The following is a 20,762-nucleotide window of genomic DNA, read 5'->3' on the forward strand; positions in this document are numbered from 1 at the left end:
TTGAAAACTTGTAAGCCAGTCACTTTTTGCCTTTATTGCCCCCCAATTTTAGGTAGCCAATGTCTAAGTTGCCTGTCCCTATCAATCCTGAATATTCTTTTCCAGTGCACATGGAACATTCTCCAGAATAGACCATATGTTAGGCCACAAAGTAAGTCTCCATAAATGTGAAACCATCCAAATACTATAAAGCATCTTCTTAGATCACAGTGCTATAAAATTAGAAATCAACAATGGGAAGAGGAAGGAAATAAAGTCATATACCTGGATACTGAATAACACTTTGCTTAGAATGTTCCCGGGTGACAGATTTGTGTGGAAAAATGAGTTTGATTTGTATTTTAAAAAAAGACCTTGAGAATGTTTCACTTCTAGTCCTTGGTTTGCGTCTGAAGTGCCAGGGCACAGAAGCTGTGCCACACTTTAGGAAGGTTGTGGAACGCTGAAGGAAACACTTTTGTTCACATTGTTTGAAATAGCAGGCAGTGCCCAGAGTCTTACACGGGCTTGGGAGATGCGCTCCGAGGGGACTAATTGAAATGATTCATATTCTTTGAGCAAGAGACCCTGCACTTTTATTTTACACCAGAATCAAAAACCATATCAGTTGCTGAGTCCCAACTTGTGGGGATTCAGCAGCTGATTTGGTGAGAAGCCCTTAGCTGGGTGAGGTGGCCTCTCTTCCCTCAGTCAGACTGTGGGGACGTGCTGGCCACTGAGGGGGGCGCCAGGCCACCGCCACCTCCCTGGCAGAAGCAGGTCAGGGCTGTCGCTGCTGCCACTGAAGGAAGTGTAGATTGTGTTAGGACTCAGACTTCCTGGGGACCCCAGTCCCTTTACTTAAAGATGAGAGAGCAGAGCCAGGGAGCAGATTCCACAGGCAGAGAGGAGCTGACATGGGGCCCCAGTTCTTAGAGGAGGGAACTGTGATCTGGGGGAGGGTGTCCTACAGGGGACCTGAGGGGCTCTGTGGATCAGTGGGCAGAGTTGCTGAGGCCCCCTTGCCAACACAGCTCCCACCTTACCATCTTCTAGATAGTCTAGCTCAGCCCCTTGTCTCATAATAAACTGAGGCTGACCGGAAGGTTCTTGGGGTCCAGCTCTGGCTTCTCTCTTTGGCTGTGCTCCATCCTCATGAGCACCTGGGAGAGGCAGAGAGGCAGACAGTGGTCATCACCACGCACTGGGCTCCACTGCCCGGCCTGTAGAGGGAATCTGGTCCTTACTCACCATCACCAGTGAGCTGCTGTGTCCTAGACTGAGATGGGAGGCTGGCCTTGGAGACAGGAATGGTTCTGAGCCCCTTGTGAGGGCCCCTCCTGTGGCGGAGTTGGAGGGAGGGCAGCTCTGAGACCCCTGTGCTCACTCCGTCCTGTTTTGTTACAGGGGATGAAGATTTTCTTCATGGTGGTGGCAGCCGTGTATATCTTATACCTTCTGTTCCTGATTGTGCGGGCATGTTCTGAGCTCCGCCATATGCCTTATGTAGGTAAGCACCCCTTATGTAGGCTTTGTGATGGCCTTTATCTCCTAGAGCTGAGAAAGGTGTACAGAGAGCTCCCATCCGCCCCTGTCCAGTCCATAGTTCGCGGTAGGGGTCACTCAGCTGTACAGGCCTGTGGGTTTGGACAAATGCCTGATGTCCTGTGCTTGGTAGGAGAGCTGATGGGTTTGGACAAATGCCTGATGTCCTGTGCTTGGTAGGAGAGCTGACTGGGTCCCACCTGTCCATTCCTCCTCTCCCATCAGCCCTTGGCAGCTACTGATCGTCGGTTGTCTCTCTAGTTTCCCTGCTTTCAGAATGCCCTGTAGTTGGAATAACACTGAACTATTAACCACAAGGTTGCCAGTTCAAATCCACCAGCCGCTCCTCAGGAGAAGGATGAGGCTGTCTGCTCTGTGATGGTGTCCAGGCTCAGAAACGCTGGACAGGGATGAGTCAGAAGCCACTCGATGGCAGTGGGTTGGGTTTTTGGTTTGCAGTTTTCCCGTTCCCAGAATGCCCTGCAGTTGGACTCATCCAGTTGCATTCAGACTGCCTTCTTTCATGCTGGTTCCTCCAGGCCTTTTCCTGGGGGATAACTCATTTCAGCTGATTCCTGAATCATACTGTGGTGTCCGGATGGGCCATAGCTTATCTGTTCACCTCTTGGAGGACATCTCAGGGCCTCTGATTTTTGGAATATCTGCATTTAAAGTGGGTTTCACCCATCCTTCTCCTCCTCCCCCTGTCCAGTCAGGAGTTGATATCACGTGGGGGAGGGTGTCTGGTATTGACTATGTCATCATCTCGGGAGACTCAGAGGTTTGTCCCATGTCCCACAGGCTGGGGACCATGTCTGATGAGCCCCTGTGGACCACTGGGCAGTGCCCAGGGACAGCCCTCGAGGGAGGGCTTTGGGCCTGAGCAGCCAGCAGGGGTGGAGAGTTGCCTGATCTCCCCTGGTCGACCCTTAAAGGGGAGCAGCAGGGCTGTTTTCTGTCTTTGAGTCAGGATCTTTGCCCCCCCGCCCCATCATCACAGCCTCTCTGGAAACCTGGTCTTGAACCGGGTGAGGTGGGGCAGCATTCCTGGGCTCCAGGTAAAACCAGAGGTTTACAGTCCAGAGGAGAGGGTGTTTATTCAGGGGATTTTGCATCATTTTTGGTTTTACTCTGACAATCTCTGAGGTGAGAGGGGACTTGCCTCTGAGCTAGTTAAAGGGATGACTGTCTCTCTCAGACCTCAGGTTAAAATTCCTGACCGCGTTGACCTTTGTGGTGCTTGTCATCAGGTAAGAACTGATCTCTCTCTCTTTTTTTTAAAGTCTTTATTGTGATTTGAGTGAAAGTTTACAGGGCAGATCATCAGTCTTACATTCAACAAATCATATACTTTGTTTCATTACAATGATTACAATCCCTTCCATGTACCATCATTTAACGATATCTCTATTCATTCTAGCTTTAAAAAATTTTTTTTTAATTTAAAACACTCAGGCATATATAATAATTTACACCACCAAAGGGCATATTCTGCAAGCATGTGTCCTGGCTGCTAGCTCTTAGTCCCTCTCTTCCCATGAATCTAGAGTCCTCAGCTGCTCCCTGTCTTCATGTCCCCATCTCTGCCTCCATCTCTGGTGTCATTGCTTCTCTGGATAGGGTCCTGCATTCCGCTTGTGCTCTTCTCCCTTGATGGTCCTAGGGTCCTCTGTTTCTGGACTGTAAGATTAAGTACTCCCCTGTTTTTGTTACAAAACTTTTACCTTTACAATTGTGACAGTTGCAATTAGTCATGATAACAATTACTCACTATTGAATCATAAGAATCTTATCCCCATCTCTTTTTAATAGACCCATCTAGACAATATGAAAACTATTCAGTGGGGACTTCTGCCTTCCGCCACACACTGTTGTTGTTTTTTTTTAAAGAACTGATCTCTTGAAAGAAGCAAAACTAAATTTTGATCGACTGCCCTAAATCTCTTTTCCAAGACCTAGCTTTATACTCCTGAGGTCTGAGGGCCTCTCGCCCAGGGTGGGAGGTGCAGGAGGTGATGCTGTCAGTGGAGCAGCCAAGACAGCAACGTTGACTGTCCGTGTCTGGGGTAGAGAGCGTTAAAGCGAGCTCCCGTTCACCACGATGCCCCACCTGCTTGGCACAAGACTTGAATCCGAGTCTGCGGGTGAGGAATCCATGAGAGGAGCTGCACCTTGGCATCCCTTGGTGCTCCGAGGGCCTATGAGCACGCAGTATTTCCATTTCAGTTCCATCCAACAAATGTCATTGGAGCTACCCTGCTCGTGATCTGGTTTGGAGGTGCTGTGCCGGCAAGGAAGGCCCTGCATGAAAACTCCGTCTGGTGGGCGGCCGGGTGGTGGGTGTGGCTGATGGCACTGGCTGCATGCAGGACTGGGGGTGCTGGTGACCGAGGAGTTGAGTGGCCAGGGAGGTTGTTTCCATGACCAAATTCTAGATGATCGTGGGTATTTATGGGTTCTTTCTAATAAAGTGTGGAAAGCCAGTCTGGTTCTCTGCAATTCTCTTTGATTGCTTCTCCCTTTGGATGACAAAAAGTGGGTTATCAGTCTGTCTCTTCTGCTGGGAGCCACTGGCACCCGGTGTCTGTGAATGGGAGGGAGCGGAAGGAGCCCACCCAGCCCTGGTACATCAGGCAGATTGAGAACCCAGAAGCCGGGGTTGTGTGGAGTGAAAGCGTCCCTGCAGCATGACTATCAAGTTACATGAAGCGCCTCCTGTAGATTTGTTTGATCCATTGTCTCCCTCCTTCCTTTTTTCAGCATCATCATCCTTTATTTGAGGTTTGGAGCACAAGTTTTGCAAGATAATTTTGTAGCTGAACTGTCAACTCATTACCAGAATTATATCCTTTCACTGGAGACCCTGGCTCTAGGACACATGTCCTTACCACAGGAATAGGTTTCAGTTAGTGGGAATAAAATAAGGCAGGCAGTTGTCTGTTCTCTGGAGACCCAAGGGCACTCTTAGTTTGAAGGCAGACCCTCGGTGATTAGTTTGAAGGCAGACCCTCGTAGTTCCAGCTGGGACAGCCTGGTGTGGGGAGGGGGTGGAGACATGTCAGGTACTCTGAGGCAGAGCCTGGTTCCAGCCTGGGGGTCCAAGGACCACAGTGTCTTCATGTAGTAGGCTGGACAAGACCTGGTTGGGTGTCTGTTCCGGAGCGTGGCTTCCCTCCTGCTGTTGCCGGGGGTGCTGAGGCCGCTCTGCCTGGGGGTCGGGGGTTCGGAGGAAGTGATAACTGTGCAGCGGGAACTGCACTGGGCCTCGGCTCCCTGGGAAGTGACACACACATGCCTTCATTTTTCTGTGACTACCAGTTTCACACCGAGTCTAGCAGCTTCCCAAAGGGTCCCTTTTCCAGAAGAGGTTAAGAGCACCTGGTTTGAGAGTTTTCTCTCCAGTATCTACGGCCTGACTGTCTTTCGCCTGTTGCTTGGACAGCTTGATCCCTCCAGAAGCTGGTGGGATGGGTGGAAGAAGCACCTCCAGTTGCCTTAGGGAGCCCGGGTCTCCAGGGAGGGTGCCTGCTTCCCACTGATGGCAGATGCCAGGCGTCATCTGCGGGTGACTTTGGACTGCAGGCCTGACTGCGCTACAAGGGTCACTCTGGCCCCGTGTGTGCGCCAGCGAGAACTGCCTGGTGGGTAGAAAGAGCTAAGGCCCCTATGGTCCCGTATGTGTGGTGTTCCCTTGACAAGTTCCACCAGCCGAATTCTTATCTTTCTACGGCCTGTTGAACTTTTATCTCTACACTCTGGCCTTCGTGTACTCCCCATCCAAGAACGCCCTGTACGGTGAGTCACCCGGAGTGTGGGCAAGGACAGGGAGGCACCTGTGTTGTCATCAGTTCTGGATGGTGTCATGTGCCCTGCTGAGCACCATGCCATGACCAGGCCCTCCCGCACAGGCATGTCTAGAGCTGACGTGGGATGCTTTACGGCAGTGCCTGGCACCATGTGTTAGAATTGACTGGACAGCTGTAACATTAGCTCCCGCTTCCGTGGGAGCGGTTTAATGGCCAAGGTGGAATCAAGTCTGTTCATAGATGACGAAATCCAGCAAACCTCGCTGGGAGTTGAGCTGACAGGTCAGGGTCCCGAGGCCTCAGGTGAGGGAAGGTGACTCCGATTGTGCTTGTTGTGTGTTGAGTGTATGCCCGCCCTGCAGCCCAGCTCGGCCCAGCTCCAGGAGGCCTCCCTGTTAGTAGATGGGGAGATGGACTTGAGTCTCAGGTTATTAAGTGAGGGGGAACTGGGACAGACCCCCACTTTCTTCAGGACAGCCTCCTGCCTCCTCAGGCTGGTGATACGAACTGCTTGAGATAGAAATGCTCTTGTTGAATTTCAGAGTCCCAGCTGAAAGACAACCCCGCCTTCTCCATGCTGAACGACTCAGACGACGACGTCATCTATGGGTGAGTGAGAGCCGTCGGGACTCCTTCTAAAATACCTTGTGAGGCCTGGTAGCATTTCTCATCCCAGGCTGGGCCGAGTGATCACTGCGTTCATGCTCTGGCCAATCAGGCAGGCTGGGCCTTTACCTGATGATGTCCCGGGGTGGGTGGAGGCGAGGGCCGGGCTGTGGGAGACAGGCTGGTGTCCCGGTCTCTCTTGTGACAGGAGCGATTATGAAGAAATGCCTCTGCAGAATGGCCAGGCCATCAGGGCCAAGTACAAGGAGGAGTCGGACAGTGACTGAGCGGCCTCACTGGTCAGCAGGATTGCCGGCCCGCCCCTTTGTCTACATAGCTTAAAAAGGAAACCCCCAACCCAGGGCACACTGGCAGGCTGGCCTCCGCATGTGGAGAGAGACGCCCATAAAACCTTCCATACTTTTTTTTTTTTTCCTTCAAGACTTTGGGTGGAAGATAGCCTGTTTCCACAGCGAGGGGATGACCCATTTTTGTAGAGAATTATGTATTTAGTTTCTGGTGACTGACTAGTTCTGATGGGGTCTTTCCTCCTCCCCCTCAGAGGGGACTGTCTGCTTTCCGGGTGCCACTGCGCCAAGGAGAGCTCGGAAGTTCTGTGATGGTGGGGCACGAGGCGGGCTCCGTGCAGGATGCCAGCTGTGGGCAAGCCTTGCTGCCATGCAGTTTTTCAAGGGTCATGTGTATACGATTGCACACGTGTCTGTACATATGTGTGTATGATTGAACGTCACCGAGGTAGGCTTGGGTTGGAGGGTATAATAGTCCCATTTCGATGAGTTGCTGCAACTCTGCTAAAAATCACTCCTTTGAGCTTTATTTTTAAAGAAAAACAAGGATTGTAATAATTCTTTATTGCTAACATTTTTCAATTTCTTAAGAGGGAGCGTTAAAAAGTTCCATGGATAATGGAGTGAAAAGATGATGGGCATTTTCCGTCAACTTTTCGAAAGTGTGTTTGGAAATGAACTGAAAAGAAAGCGAAGCCTGCTGAGTGGCTTCCGGGCACCTGGGCAGCAGGTAGACTGCAGGGAACCGTCCCCCTGGCACTTTGCACACGGCCGTCAGGTGGACAGATGACTTGCGGAGGTGCAGGCTGTCTCTTCCTTCCTGGTGAAGATGACATGGGAAAGGCTAGCTGTCTCCTTTGCTTTTCAGTGTCTGTCACTTGTAGGGTTGTCTAAGTTGGAAGTATTGTCAAGTCCAGGATGGGCTTGTTCCACGTTTTCCTCGTCTGTGCATGAAGTCCCTGGTGACCGTCACTCATAGCTGGGTGCCATTGGAGTTCATGTGAGACGAATCATGACCCCTCAGTCCCATTCCTCATTTCAGCCTCAGTGAGATGGACCGTTGCTATGAACTCCTCCCACACTACATGTGTTCTTCTCAAGAAAATGTTGTAAATATCAATGTTTGAATTGCAACTCTATTATTACCAGGGTAATTCAAGTTTACATCATTTTTACATTTCCAGCATTGTGGTTCCTTTTTTTGATTCTGTGTACTCAAAAGGTATTGGGAAAATTTTTTTCTGTTCTCAATTTTACAACTTCTAAGACTAACTATAAATAATTTTAGGTATTCTAATGAAGACGTGCTGATTAACATACTCAACTGTGTGATATAGTTTATACATTTTAATCATTGTAATAAGTAATTGTCTTTTATGATTTGGAATGCTATTATTTATCAGTAAATGTAAAATATATTTGAGACATTTAGCCATACACAGTACAACTCTGAAGTCCTGTCCTATAGTGTAATTATAAACTGAAGACTGATACCTTCAAAATTGATTCTTTATGGTGTCAAGTCAATTAAGGGAAAATACAAGAATATTTATTTACTTTTGTAACTAAGTAAACAAACAAAGGCACTTTTAAGGGGTAAGGGGCCTTTATTAAATCATACATTTTCACTTTCTATTCTCCAGTGTATTTATATAGTCTACATTGTTAAGTGCCATCGAGTCAGTTCCGACTCAGAGTGACCCTGTATAGGATTTCCGAGAAGTGACTGGTGAGTTTGAACCACCGACCTCGTGGTTCAAATTGACCTTGTGGTCCTGCACTTATCCTACAGCGCCATACTTAAAATGCATAGTAGCATTTAGCATTTAGAATATGTGCAGTAACGAGGTACGTTTAAACACTTAAGGTTTGCCAGAAACTTTAGACAGTAGCAAGAAACAGGAAAAATAAAAATGGGAGGGAATCATCAATTTGCCAATGGACAAGACCAGGGTGCAGCCTGAATGGCATCTTGGGGACACTTTCTCACGCTGCTCTAGTATAGGGGACCGCTGGGCTTGATACAGTGAAATCATTACAACAGGGAGATAATGATTTCCTCTTGTCTAAGCCCCTCTGAAAAGGTCACCTGAAACACTGAAGGTTTGTTCAGTTGCTGCTGTTGCATAGTTACCGATGGAAATGAAAGATTCCTTAGGAAACGCCACCAGCCTCCTGGGCCCCTTGAACTATTTACACGGCGCAGTTATGTGAGACAGGTCCTAATAGGGTCATGACTTTTCCCCCCAGATGTCCCTCCCACAGGGAAGAGCGTAGAAGCTCGTAAAAGGGAAGATTTTTAAGGGACGTTTCAACCCTAACCCAGTGAAGGCTCGACAGCCAACATTCAGGTATACTGGTGTATTGTGAAGGCTTTGAAAACCAGTTGGGTTAGACTTTTTGTTTTGTTTTTTTAACTTTTACTGTGAATTTGGTGATTATGTTAGACTTTTGAGGGAGGGGAAAAAAATAGCACCGTTTCCCCCAGGCTTTCACTTGCGACATCTTGTTCATGCTGTTAATCTTGATTTAACGTGTTTTAGATATTCTGGTAAGTCTAATACCATACTGTGAAACACAGTTTTCTGTGACTGAAAACTGCCTTTTTACCAAAAGACTATACATATTTGTAAATAAAACAGGACACTCAATTTTCACGCTCAAAGGGAAGCTAGAGGAACCATCAGAAGCTGTGTGGAGGATGGGCGGGTCTGTCTGGACACTGCCATGAGGTCCAAGCAGGTCCAGGTCTGGTTAATGTGAATAAATTTTTAATATTCTCACATTTTTCTCTCCGGATCTTTATTTGTGTGGTTGTTTGAGTGTTTTAGGGAGAGGGTTTTAGAGTGAACGGCCTTTTGCCTTGGCAGGCAGACGCTGAATTGTGCCCGGTGGGCATGATGCAGGGCCTGAGAGCTGGGAGCGCCCGCCTCCCCTGCTGCTTGGGCGTGTTGACTGGAATTAAGCAGAGCCTCCAGACATATCGTTTTGTTTTTAAAACCGCACGGATGTTAGGGACATGAGATGAAGGGCTGAGAGAGAGAGCCTTTTGTAAATGAAAACGTACTGTACATTGCCCTATGGCAGATATGGGCCAAGCTTGGGGGAGGCCTCAAGAAGTCTGTGGAAAAATGGAATGAAAAGATGCTGGACTTTCTCCACCAATTTCCTGAACCCCCTGGAATGTGTGAGTTAGAGCACTCTGGTGGGAGATCCAGAGATGGGCTCAGCGCCGCCTGTCTCAGAGGGAGGGTGACAGACTCAGGAATGAGCACTGGAGGAGGTCAAGGTGGAAATGGCACTACCCAGTATCAGCATGAGGACTGACTCCAGGGAAACACAAACTTTAGGTTGGAATAATTTATTATTCTAACAAAAGTACAAAGTATGGAAAATTCGTGTATTTGAATTGTTTCAGAAGAGCAGAGAAAACTTTGTACTAGCAGAATTTAGTTTCAGCACCTTTGAGAAGAAATATTCAGTTAAGACATGTGGCAGCAGTTTCTGGCTCCCCGGGGAAGGGGTGGTCCAGAGGCTCCCTTGTGACGTTCACAGAGCGGTGCAGCCCTTTTGTTTTTTTACTCTATACGTTTGGAGAGTGCTAAGTACACCCAAAAAACCCTGCTTAGAAACAAAAAAGGTGTTCACTGACTCCGTGGCTGGTGGTGGAAGGTGGAACCGGAGGTGGAAATGCGCAGCAGGCGCTAGATGGACAGCCCGAAGGTGCTGACGATGCAGTACATGGTCTTGTTCTCCCACCGCACCGTGCAGCTCCCTGCGGAGATATCGCCAATCTGAGCCCTGGGGAAGCAGGGCTGGGTCCGGAATCGACCCCGAGGCAGTTTGGGGGCCTTCTGAGTTCCCATAAGGAGGTCACTGCGCTTTTTCACAGTGCACAAATCCAGGTTAGTGACCTACAGGACACACCAGAACTGCCCCAGAGGGTTTCTAGGGCTGCAGATCTTCACTGGAGCATTGGTCTCCCAAGGAGCAACTGGTGGGTTTGAACTGCCAACCTTTTGGTTAGCAGCCCAATGCTTAATGCACAGTGTCACCAGGGTGCCTGTAAAGCAAGCCTATTTACAACTATTTTTAAAGGCAACTGATGAACATGTATTCAGTGCCATGGACCGTTCCGGCATACACAGCCAAGCCAGGACTCAATGCAGCTGTGTGGTTTCCCAGGTCTCAGCAAGTTTTTCCTTTAACGGTGCAGTCACTCCTTTTACTGGAAAATACTAGTTTGCCTTCTCTGGCTTTGCTCTACCTCATAAAGGCAGTTTTATGAGAACGGAGCTCAGCACAAGCTCCTGGAGGACACTCTCCCCACCCACCAGCCTTCACAAGCTCTGGGGGATGTGCCCTTCCCCAAGCATGTGGCCTTACCGTCTGTGGAGCTGTCCCAGAAGCAAGAGCTGGCTGTGTGCAACCCGGCCCCGTTCTTCTGCATGATGACACAGGTTACTGGGATCAAAAGGACATGTTAGTTCAGCTGTGCCCCATGGTGACACCAACATCCCTTGGCCCATCTACAGCACAGGTGCACAGACCACGCAGCTGACACTCATGAGGACTTTGGGGGAAGCTTATCACGGTCCTTTTTCCTACGCTGGCCTGGCCTGTGCTCACCATGGGCCAGTGGACAAAAGCCTAACAGCTCCCCTCAGGAAGGGTCTCTGAGATAGACAGGCACCGCACAACGCCACCCCCAACGCCCTCGAGTCCTGCAGGACAGAGTGGGACTGACCACGGGGTTCAAGGGCTGTAAATCTTTATGGGAGCAGGCTGCCACATCTGCTTACCCAGCAGGGCTCCTTACTACCCTACTAGGTCTCCTGTTTACTGGCTCAGACAAGCCTCAGTGTGGAAACACCCCATCTCTGAGGAACACATGACCATTACCAATATATTTAAATGGCTTTCCCAGCTTGGTGAGTTGACTAAGCGTTTGCTCCACGACGTTTGTGGTCCACTGATTGACCTTGCTGTGTTGGTACGCGTTACCGCCAATGGCAGTTTCGATAGCCTGGAAGACAAAGCACAAAGGGGTCATAGTTGACGATGCCCCACACACCTTCCAGCTGGTGGAATACCAAGCATCAACTTCATTCTGATCAAAAAACACTTTGGCAAATGTCTCTACTGTTCAACATTGTTATGTAAAAAAAATGATAGTCAAATGATTTAAATATTTTGAGCCAGTAACTGGGCATCATGTTCACTGCTGCTGTGACTATTGGGCAGCATGACTTGGCTAGATGATACTGTTACTTTGCCTATCCCTTTCTTTGCTATGTAGATGCATTACAGTTATTTGTGGATTATCAATGTACAAAAATGCTGTTCTTCCTGGCATTTTCTGCCTGGTTATGATGGGAGGACCTGACGTGCCTGGGGGTCGGTGATGACTTGCTCTCCTCTCCCGCACTCTGTCTGCATGCCACCCACTCACCAGTGCTGTTAAGCCTCACAGGTCTCATCGCCCCGTGTGTGATTCCAGACCTTCTGGGATCAGCTCTCCCTTCCTGCTGATGCACAGGAGACTGGGACACCACAGTAAAAACACATTCTGTCCTCTGACATGCACAGGGTGTACCAGTCCCAGCTCTGCATTGTGCTTGGGGGGGAGGGGGGGGGTTCCAGATGTACAGGCTCACGCCCTTGCTCTGGAGGGACACCTGGACTCTGCCCGCAGCTTCTCATGGTCACATTGCGACGACAGAGAGCGCCTCCTTAGTTTAGCCCCGTGCAGTCAGCCTTTGAGTTTGGCCAGGTGTGGCTAACCAGGTGTGTCCAGGGCCTGAGGCAGGAACTGGCCATAGTAGTTAGGCCTTTTTCCACAGTGACTAAAGCACAGTGGAAGCAGGCCGAAGGCTCCCTGACAGCTTCTAGTGCAGGATGACCAAGGACCTGTTCCTTCTCCCCCTCCCCCCCGCTGCTCTCCACGCTCCTGGCACTTGTCCGGCAGTGGCACAGAGAGGCAGAGGGCCCTGGTGTGAGGGGCCATGTTCCTACTACATCTGCGGTCATCAGAGGGGAGACTCACACCAAGTCTCAGTCATTCCTCTGTAACACCGAGCCTTTCTTTGTGATCCACTGCTCAACTGTACACGTTGGCAACTCTTCTTTGCGTGCGCACATACATGGGCATTGTTTTTCAGGGAGGTAGACGACCTTCCACTTTTGGACCCTCACAAATGCACTGCTGATCAATACTTAACAACTGTCTGAGCCCCAAAGCAACATACTGCCAGAGCAAAAGAGGGCTTCGTGGCCAGTGATGCAGGTTAGAGTCTCTCTGTGAGGTTCCTGCACACTGCCAGGTAAGCCCAACTGTACCTGCAGTCTGGTAACAGGGTCAACCTCAGGTAGCACACCAGGAGGCTTCTCTGGCCCTGTCTTCACAGCTGTAGCTGACTTAATCCCTTTGTGTTTCAATCAGAAGCACGATTTCTGCAAAGCACCCCGCTAAGCCGGATGCTGACTGATGTGCTGACTGATGTGCCTGGTGAAACCGCTTTGCACTTAGCTCCTGTTCACAGAAATGGGCGGGGCTTCCTCCTGAGGCTGCCCAGTGGAGCCAATGTTCAGCGTTCATTTGCACTGGCTGCAGTTAAGCCAATCCTAAATCACCAGGGCCCCATGGTGCTGCTTAAGTGGACCATCCAGTGCCAATGCTGACACATCCATGTCCCTCTTGCTCTTCCACAGATGGGAAGCTGACCAGGAGAGCCCTTGGCTCCCTTCTTGACCCTCTGCACGCTGCTCCCCGGCCTTAAATACACTTCATGCTCTCTTACACAGTGCCTTTGTACACACTGCCCACCTCCTGGGTGGTCAATCCTGTTGGAGCCAAGTTAACTCTACTCCCACTCATTCTGCAGATTTCAGCTCTGGGTGGACCCTGGAGTCACCAGTGGGTCTGATCTTCCCAGAGTGTTCTGAGCACCATGCGCTGTGGCCTTCACCACACAGGAAGCCCAGTGTCCTATTTCCCAGTGTAGGATTTGGTGTCTGACCCCGAGCCTGTACTGCAAGCTCCTTGAGGACCAGGCCCTTGTCTACTCTGCTCCCAGTCAGCCCACTGTGGACTCCCTCCACAGAGATGTGCTGAATGAAGAACAAATGTCCCTTTTTGTCACCCGCCCTCACTGAAAGGAATACCCATGACCAGTGACAATAACGTGGATAGTTTAGGATAAAAGAAAAATAAAAAACCAAAGCAGCCTCAAAAGAGATCATTAGCGTAATTTCTGCTTTTTTAATACTCCTTCTTTCTTCATTAAACAATAGAGACATTTGTTTGCATGCCAGGAGTCTAGGCTACAAGGTTATGGAATTGCAGTAACATTCAGGAGTACTGCTACGGATGTTAACATTTCCTGTCTGCTTTAAAATATATAATTTACATAATATGGGAGTCATTTGTATCTAGATACTCAAGTGGAGTAAATACTGTTATTTGAAATGCCAAAACACATGAGCTCGGTTGAAACCATTCCAAGACAGTATTTTAAACATATTATTTTCACTCATGTAAGCCATTAAACATCCAAGCATAAGCATTTCTCCTCTTACCTCTTTTACAATGTTGCTCACTTCATCGACAACAAACGCGGTCTGTGAACACACACACAAAAAACAGGTTGTTAAATTTGATGTGCTTCAAAGATGCTTCCATTGCATTGAATGCAAACGTGGGAGGTGGTTGTTAAGTGCTGTGCACAACTACCCTGTCTGGGGTTTCCGAGGCTATAAATCTTCATGAGAAGAAAGTCTCATCTGTCTCCTGAAGAGCGGCTAGTGAGCTTGAACCACCGAACTTGTGGTTCACACAGTCCAGTGCTTGTCCTTTCGACCTCTGACCAGACTGTTCCTTTCACAGAACACATCCTGGGGGGAGGTGGGGGAGGAGGAAGGAGGTTGCTGGCGGTCACAGCAATAGGTGGGGATCAGTGGGCTGGAATACAGGGTGATATTTTAGGGGGATTGTTTTTTTTGTGATTGAACCATGCCACACCTGGAAAGACTAACTTCATTTTTCATTAGTGTTGTTATTGTACAGAAGCCATCAAGTCGGTTCTGACTCAGAGTGATCTTATATATATGGCTTCAGAGGCTTTATGTCTTCAAGGAAGAAGAAAGCCTCATCTTTCTCCCACGGAGCGGCTGGCAAGCTCAAACTAGACCTTGTGATTCGCAGTCCAATGCTTATCGTATGGAGCCACGATGCTCCGTAAATGACTATGTGGTTGTTGTTAAGTGTCGATGAGTTGGTTCCAATTCATAGCAACACTCTCTAGGGTTTCCGAAGAACAGTTGGTGGGTTTGAACTGGCGACCTTGTGGTTTGCCTACAGCTCCTCTCCAGGAGCGCAAACGTGTATAATGATGTGTAAATGGAACGGAGACGTCACCAGGTCCCTTTTTTGCTAATGGAATGTGAGGGTTGGGGCTGTTTCTGTTACTGCTCTTGTTGTTAAGTTCTGTGGAGTCAGTTCCAACTCATAGCGATCCTGTTCAGGGTTTCCGAGGAGCAGCTGGTAGGTTTGAATTGCTGACCTAGCAGTCAGCAGTCCATGCGTTATCCTCTTAGTGGTAAAATTTCCAACGGTTACATGACTTCCTGCTCATTCTTACTCTGCCTCAATGCCTGATGGTCAGGATGAGGTGGGAGGCAGCTGCCAGGGATAAGCTGTGTGCAGAGTTTTAAAATGGGGTTCTTTTTTCTTACATACAATAAATGTGTATGGGTCAGAATCCTTCTAAAAGTTACATTGCTCCCCCTGCCCCGCCACCCCACCCCACCCCAAATGCTCCTGTTTACAAAGAAGGGCTGGAGGCTGAGGCTGAGTCCCAGGGAACAGCACTCCAGTGTCCAGGGCACACGGCCTTGTGTTCTCCGCCCTGCTGTGCTATCCCATTGTGGGCACTGTTCCTCCCAGGAGTGATTGGGGAGAAACTCTTTTTGGGTGTTGTGGTAATACCCCTTCTCACAGGGCGCAGGGCTGACCTAGTGTATCAGCTGCAGTATCACAGGTGGTCCTACTTAGGGCCAACACCAACCCATCCCCCTGAATGCAACGCTGCGGTGGAGCCTTAGAGATGACATCATTCCTGGCTCCTTACCAGTGACTCCGGGAAGCCCTATATTGGGACAGTTCCTGGAAAACTTTCCTTATGGGCAGTACAGGTGGTTAAAATTTGATTATTAGCCAAAAGGTTGGTGGTTCAAATGCACTCAGAGATGCCTTGGAAGAAAGATCTGGTGATACGCTTTTGAGAGACCATAGTTTTGAAGCCCCTGTGGAAGTGCTCTGCTCCGCACACCTGGGGTCTCCCTCCGTGAGTCAGTGCTGACTTGATTGCAACTTCTTTGAACAATGGAGCCCTGAGGTGATGCTGTCAGTTAATGCGCTGGACTGCAAAGTCAATTTGAATTGTGAAGTTGGTGGTTCAAACCCACCAACTGCTCCTCAGAAACTGTATACAGGGTCTCTATGGGACGGAACCGAATCAACGGCACTTAACAACTATGAACAATAACTGAAGGATGAGCAATGTTGAGGGACATTTTAATGACCTGCAAATGAGATACTGCATGGATGGGCTCAATCACAAGTGAGAGGCCCACAGGGTCACCAGAGTCAGAACTAACAACGCCAGCAGTTGTACGGAACCACCAGTGTCCATTTATAGAGAAAGGCTGAAGTAGGGAATCGAGTTGCAAAAGCTCAGCTCCATGAAGCTGGAGGAGATGCGTAAAAGGCTGGGAGGACTGGCATAGGCATTTAGCAACTATCCATGCCTGCTACAAGACAGTGTGAGACAGACCACACCGCTCTGGGATCAGGAAGTCACCAGGCCCCTCACTGGTGACTGCACCAGGTATTAACAGCTTTCTCGCACACTGTTAATATTCCTATACTACAAATCGCTTTTCAGTATTATTATAAGTAAATGTCAGTAATAAGCTTTTCCTTTGCTAGGTGGCCCAGAACTGTGCATTCTCATAATTATTTACTTGGTTGCTGTTAGCATTCAAATCTTCAATAAGGCCCTGCAGTAGAATGGAGTGGCAATCAGATCAAAGCGTTAACTGTAGATCAGTTCTTGTTGTCAAGTGCTGTTGAGTTAGTTCCGACTCCTAGCGACCCCAGACACAACAAAAGGTACCATAGCAGGTCCTACACCATCCTCACTACCGTCGTTAGGTTTGAGCCCAAGGTTGCTGCCACCGTGTCAATCCGTCTCCTTGTGGTCCTATTTGCTGACCCTCAAGCATGGAGTCCTCCAGGGACTGGTCCCTCCTGACAATGTGTCCTAAGTACGTGACACTCTTGCTTCTAAGAAGGATCCTGTGTACTTCTAAAGACAGAGTTCCTTAATTCAAAGGCTTCCTTATTCGCAAGCGCCAGGCATCGACGCATAGAGCAGTCCTCAAACACTCCTGGCCCTACTGTGTTTTAAAAACGGGGAAGAAGCATCTGACCTTACTAAATTACCTCCAGCCTTTTATTTTTGACAGGCAGCAAGAATGATGGAACATGAAGAAAAGGAGCAACCCCTCTCCCGCACCCCTTAGCTAGAGTCCCCAGCGCCCAGGAGACTGTAGGGGAGAGACGGCGAGGCGAGGCTAGACTAGGAGCTGCTTCTCTGCCGCATCCACGGGCACGCGAGGCAGCAAGACAAAGGCACCGGCCGGGTGCACCCGACCCGGACCCCGATCCGGACCCGGGAGGGGTGGGGTCGCTCGCCGTCCGAAGCGCGCCCGGGGGCCCGAGGAGGCCGGTTCCCAGGACCCGAGGGCGGCCTCTAGCACCCAGCGTTCCCGGCCCCACCCTCCTGCCGCGGGCGGTTGATTACCTCCTCGCTAGCCTGGTAGTCCTCCATCTTTACTCCTGCGCCGTCGCCTCCGCCTACCGGAGTGGAGCGCTTGCGCAGTCCGGTCCGCTCGGCGCATCCGGGCCCGCCTCCTGTGCACGGGATACGCCCGTCCCACGTGAAGGCCCCGCCCCCGCGCTAGGCCCCGCCCACCGTTGTCCCGCCCTGCCTCTCTCTCGCCTCCGGCGCGTCCTGGTCCGATAAGCACTTACTGTTAAGTGAACGGTTCAAACCCACCAGCCTGGGGGAGAACGATGAGCCTTTCTGCTCATGTTAAGATTTACAGCCTCGGAAACCCTAGACAGGGTCACTGAGTCAGAATCCATTCGATGGCAGTGGGTTTGGTTTTGGTTTAAGGTCCCATCCTACAGGGTCACTATGTCGGAATCTCCCGTTTTGGAGTCCATCCTGGAATTGGAGCCCTGGTGGCGCAGTTGCTAAGCGCTCGGCTATGAACTCGAAAGTCGGCAGTTCGAACCCACCAGTGAAAGACGCATCAGTGTGTTTTTGTAAAGATTTGCGTCGTCGGAAACCCCATGGGGCAGTCCTACTCAGTTCTACGGGTCACTCTGAGTCAGCATCCTCTCAACTGCAGTGGGTTTGGTGTCTGGTTTCCCCGGTCTTGGAGGAGGTGCTGGTTTCCATGGGAACCGCTGGAGCTACGGAACCACAGCAAGGAAAACACAACAAAGGCTCAAAACTGACCCGAGCTCCGCCCAGGGTGAAATGTGGATTTAGAATTTGGAATGTTTAGTTAGTTGAAATCTTCCTTTGGGGAGCCAACTTTTCCTTATAAATGAGAATGTTTGTTTAAGCACCATGAATAAAGAACAATTTGGATGACAACTTGTAAAATGCAGCACACTTCGTGGGCCTTACCGGGTATGAGCTAGACCTGCATAACTTGACTTGTGTAACCGGTTGCCCGGTCGGCTTTGACTCAGGACGCCCCCATGTGTGTCAGAGCATATCTGTGCTCCACAGGGTTTTCAGTGGCTGACTTAGATCGCCAGGCCTTTCTTCTGAGGTGTCTTTGAATGGATTCAAACCTCCAACCTTTCATTTAGCAGCTGAGCAAAATTAAGCATTTGCACCAGTTGTGGTCCAGAAAATCGGGCTGCTCCCAGGTCAGCTTGCCGCACTGAAGAACTTGAAGGGCTGCCTCGGGGGAAAGGGAACTTGCAAGGTTTTTTCCTTATATGACCTTCAGTTCAAGTCTGCAAAAACATCTTGCCCTATCTCTGTCTCCTTAGAAACCACAAGTTACATTCTTAAAAAGTCCTGCTTACTGCTTGCATCAGTACACCAAATGTTTTTTTACCTTTTTTCCCTGCCCCCAACACCTCCTTTTGTTATGTGTATATAATAAATGTGCTGAATCTAGGTCGGAGTCACAGCATCTCCATCAGAGTGCTGTGTCACACCTGGTCCCAACTTTACTTATTTCATTATGTGTCTTGTGTCTTCCTTTTTATCTAATCTCCCATCACCCCTGTTGTTGTTGTTGTTAAGTACCATGGAGTCTGTTCCGGCTCATAGTGACCCTGTACAGGGTTTCCAAGGCTGTAAATCTTTACGGGAGCAGAAAGCCTCATCTTTCTCCCATGGAATGGCTGGTAGTTTAGAACTGCCGACCTTGAGGTTAGCAGCCCGATTCGTAGCCACTACACTACCCATCACCCCTACTAGGGTTTAATCTCTGTGTGGGTCACAGAGTATAGCCACTTGTTGGATGCAGCAAACAAATATGGTGAAAGTATACAATCCTGACACACATCTTTCCTGATTTTAAAACACATAGCACCCCCTTGGTCTGTGTGGTCTATGTACACATTCCACATAGCACACTTAAGTGTTCCGGAATTCCCATTCTTCACAATGTTATCCATAATTTGTTATGAGCCACACAGTGAATAAAATACCGGTAAACATTTTTTTGCTATTCTCTGCTTTTAGCCAAGATCCAGCTGACATCAACAATGATGTCCATCATTCCATGCCCTCTTCTAATTCTGACTTGAATTTCTGGCAGAACCCTGGTTTGATGTACAACTGCAACGGTTCTCTAATTATATTCAGCAAAATTTGCATGTGATATTTATGCTATTGTTTGATAATTTCCACATTATGTTGGATCACGTTTCTTTGGAATGGGCACAGATAGGAATCTCTTCCAGTCTTTTGGCCAGGTAGCTGTCATCCAAATTTCTTGGCATAGACTCGTGAGTGCTTTGTCAAAACATCTCAAATGAATTCTACTTGCTGAGAGCAGTAATTCTGACTTTGTCAAACTGCAGATTTACTACAGATGGTCTATGGGTGATTGAGCTCTAACACATGTAATGGTTAAACACTCAGCTGCTACCTGAAAGATGACTATTTCAAACCCACCCGCTCATTCTAAAGAAGGAAGAACTGGAGATCTTCTCCCGCAAAGATTGCAGCCAAAGGAACCCTATGGGGCAGTTCTACTCTCTCAGTAAGTCACTGCTGCAGAGTAAAGTCCCCTCTGAGAAGAGGCCTCTCCCTTGCATTCTATGGATTTCCTTTACAGATTCTCGCCTCACATTTGGAGAGATATTTTTATATTTGTTTGTTCAGAGTACGTCTTCATCCAGAATCTGTGGTCCATTCAGGCAGAGTTTATGTTTTATTCACTAAAGTACCCTTGTCCCTCACATTGTACCTGGCACTTGTTGTTATGTGCTATGGAGTCCGTTCCAACTCACAATGACCCTGTACAGGGTTTCCGAGGCTGGAAATCTTTACAGGAGCAGAAAGCCTCATCTTTCTCCTGTGGGACAACTGGTAGTTTTGAACTGATGGCCATGAGATTAGCAGCCTGATTCTTAACCACTACACTACCAGAGCTCCTTGTACCTGGCACATAGTAGGTGCCCAATGAAAATCCATCAAATGAGTTGCTGTTGTTAAGTGTCATTGAGTTGTTTCCGACTCTTAGCGACCCTGTACAGGGTTTCTGAGGATTTATTAGCGAGTTTGAACCACCGAGGTTCAAACTGACCTATAGGTGAGTGCTTATCCTACACCGCCACAGTAGGACTTTGTTGAATTAAAGTAGTGGTTTCTAAAAGATGTTGGTTCTGCCCTTGACTCCAATGGGAGAGAGCTTGTGGGTGGAGGAAGATGTAGTCGTCTGCCCCCTTGTGGGCAACAGAGGGATGCCAACCCAGAGGGTCACCAAGTAGGGCTTGGTCTCCTACTTCTTGAAATTTATCTTTTATTACCTTCTTGCTATTTGGCTTTAATCCACCTGTTTCATCATTCTGTCTTGAGCCCTAATCTTTCATATCACTCTGCTTTGTACTTCTTCTCCTGTAGAATGGTTGGTGGGTTCAACTCACTGACCTTTGGTTAGCAGTCCAATGCTTAACTCATGGCACCACAAGGACGCCTCTTCAATCAGCTAAAAACATGTAAATGCACAGTCAAACATTTTTTACACTATTTTAATTTATATAGAATTGGTACTACTCCCTAACCTTTACTATCCAAGAACCTTGATTCCATCATCACGGTGAATAGCATTTTGAGTCTGTTTAATAAAAGGATGAGTTACCTTGTTTACTTTCAGAACAATTTGGTCATTGATTCAGCACACACAGATTGAGTGC

At 48.8% G+C, this 20,762-nt stretch overlaps 2 protein-coding genes across 2 annotated transcripts in view; one reads left to right on the forward strand and one right to left on the reverse strand.

Moving 5' to 3' along the window:
- TMEM181 (transmembrane protein 181) overlaps nt 1–6,223 on the forward strand; it is a 77,504-nt gene extending 71,281 nt beyond the window's left edge. The window contains exons 14-19 of the mRNA XM_006868481.1: nt 1,387–1,489; nt 2,723–2,774; nt 4,285–4,367; nt 5,230–5,319; nt 5,873–5,939; nt 6,145–6,223. Of these exons, the coding sequence (XP_006868543.1) occupies nt 1,387–1,489; nt 2,723–2,774; nt 4,285–4,367; nt 5,230–5,319; nt 5,873–5,939; nt 6,145–6,223 (474 nt within the window). The remainder of the gene's footprint in view (nt 1–1,386; nt 1,490–2,722; nt 2,775–4,284; nt 4,368–5,229; nt 5,320–5,872; nt 5,940–6,144) is intronic.
- Nucleotides 6,224–9,948: 3,725 nt separating this feature from the next.
- Nucleotides 9,949–17,136, reverse strand: DYNLT1 (dynein, light chain, Tctex-type 1). Its single transcript, XM_006868457.1, has 5 exons — nt 17,110–17,136; nt 13,823–13,864; nt 11,147–11,270; nt 10,631–10,708; nt 9,949–10,019 (listed from the first exon to the last, which is right to left on the reverse strand). The coding sequence occupies exons 1-5, from the start codon at nt 17,134–17,136 to the stop codon at nt 9,949–9,951; spliced, it is 342 nt and encodes a 113-aa protein (XP_006868519.1).
- Between the last annotated feature and the right edge of the window lie 3,626 nt (nt 17,137–20,762).

This window comes from Chrysochloris asiatica, unplaced genomic scaffold (assembly GCF_000296735.1).
Source record: "Chrysochloris asiatica unplaced genomic scaffold, ChrAsi1.0 scaffold00117, whole genome shotgun sequence".
Lineage (NCBI taxonomy): Eukaryota > Metazoa > Chordata > Mammalia > Afrosoricida > Chrysochloridae > Chrysochloris > Chrysochloris asiatica.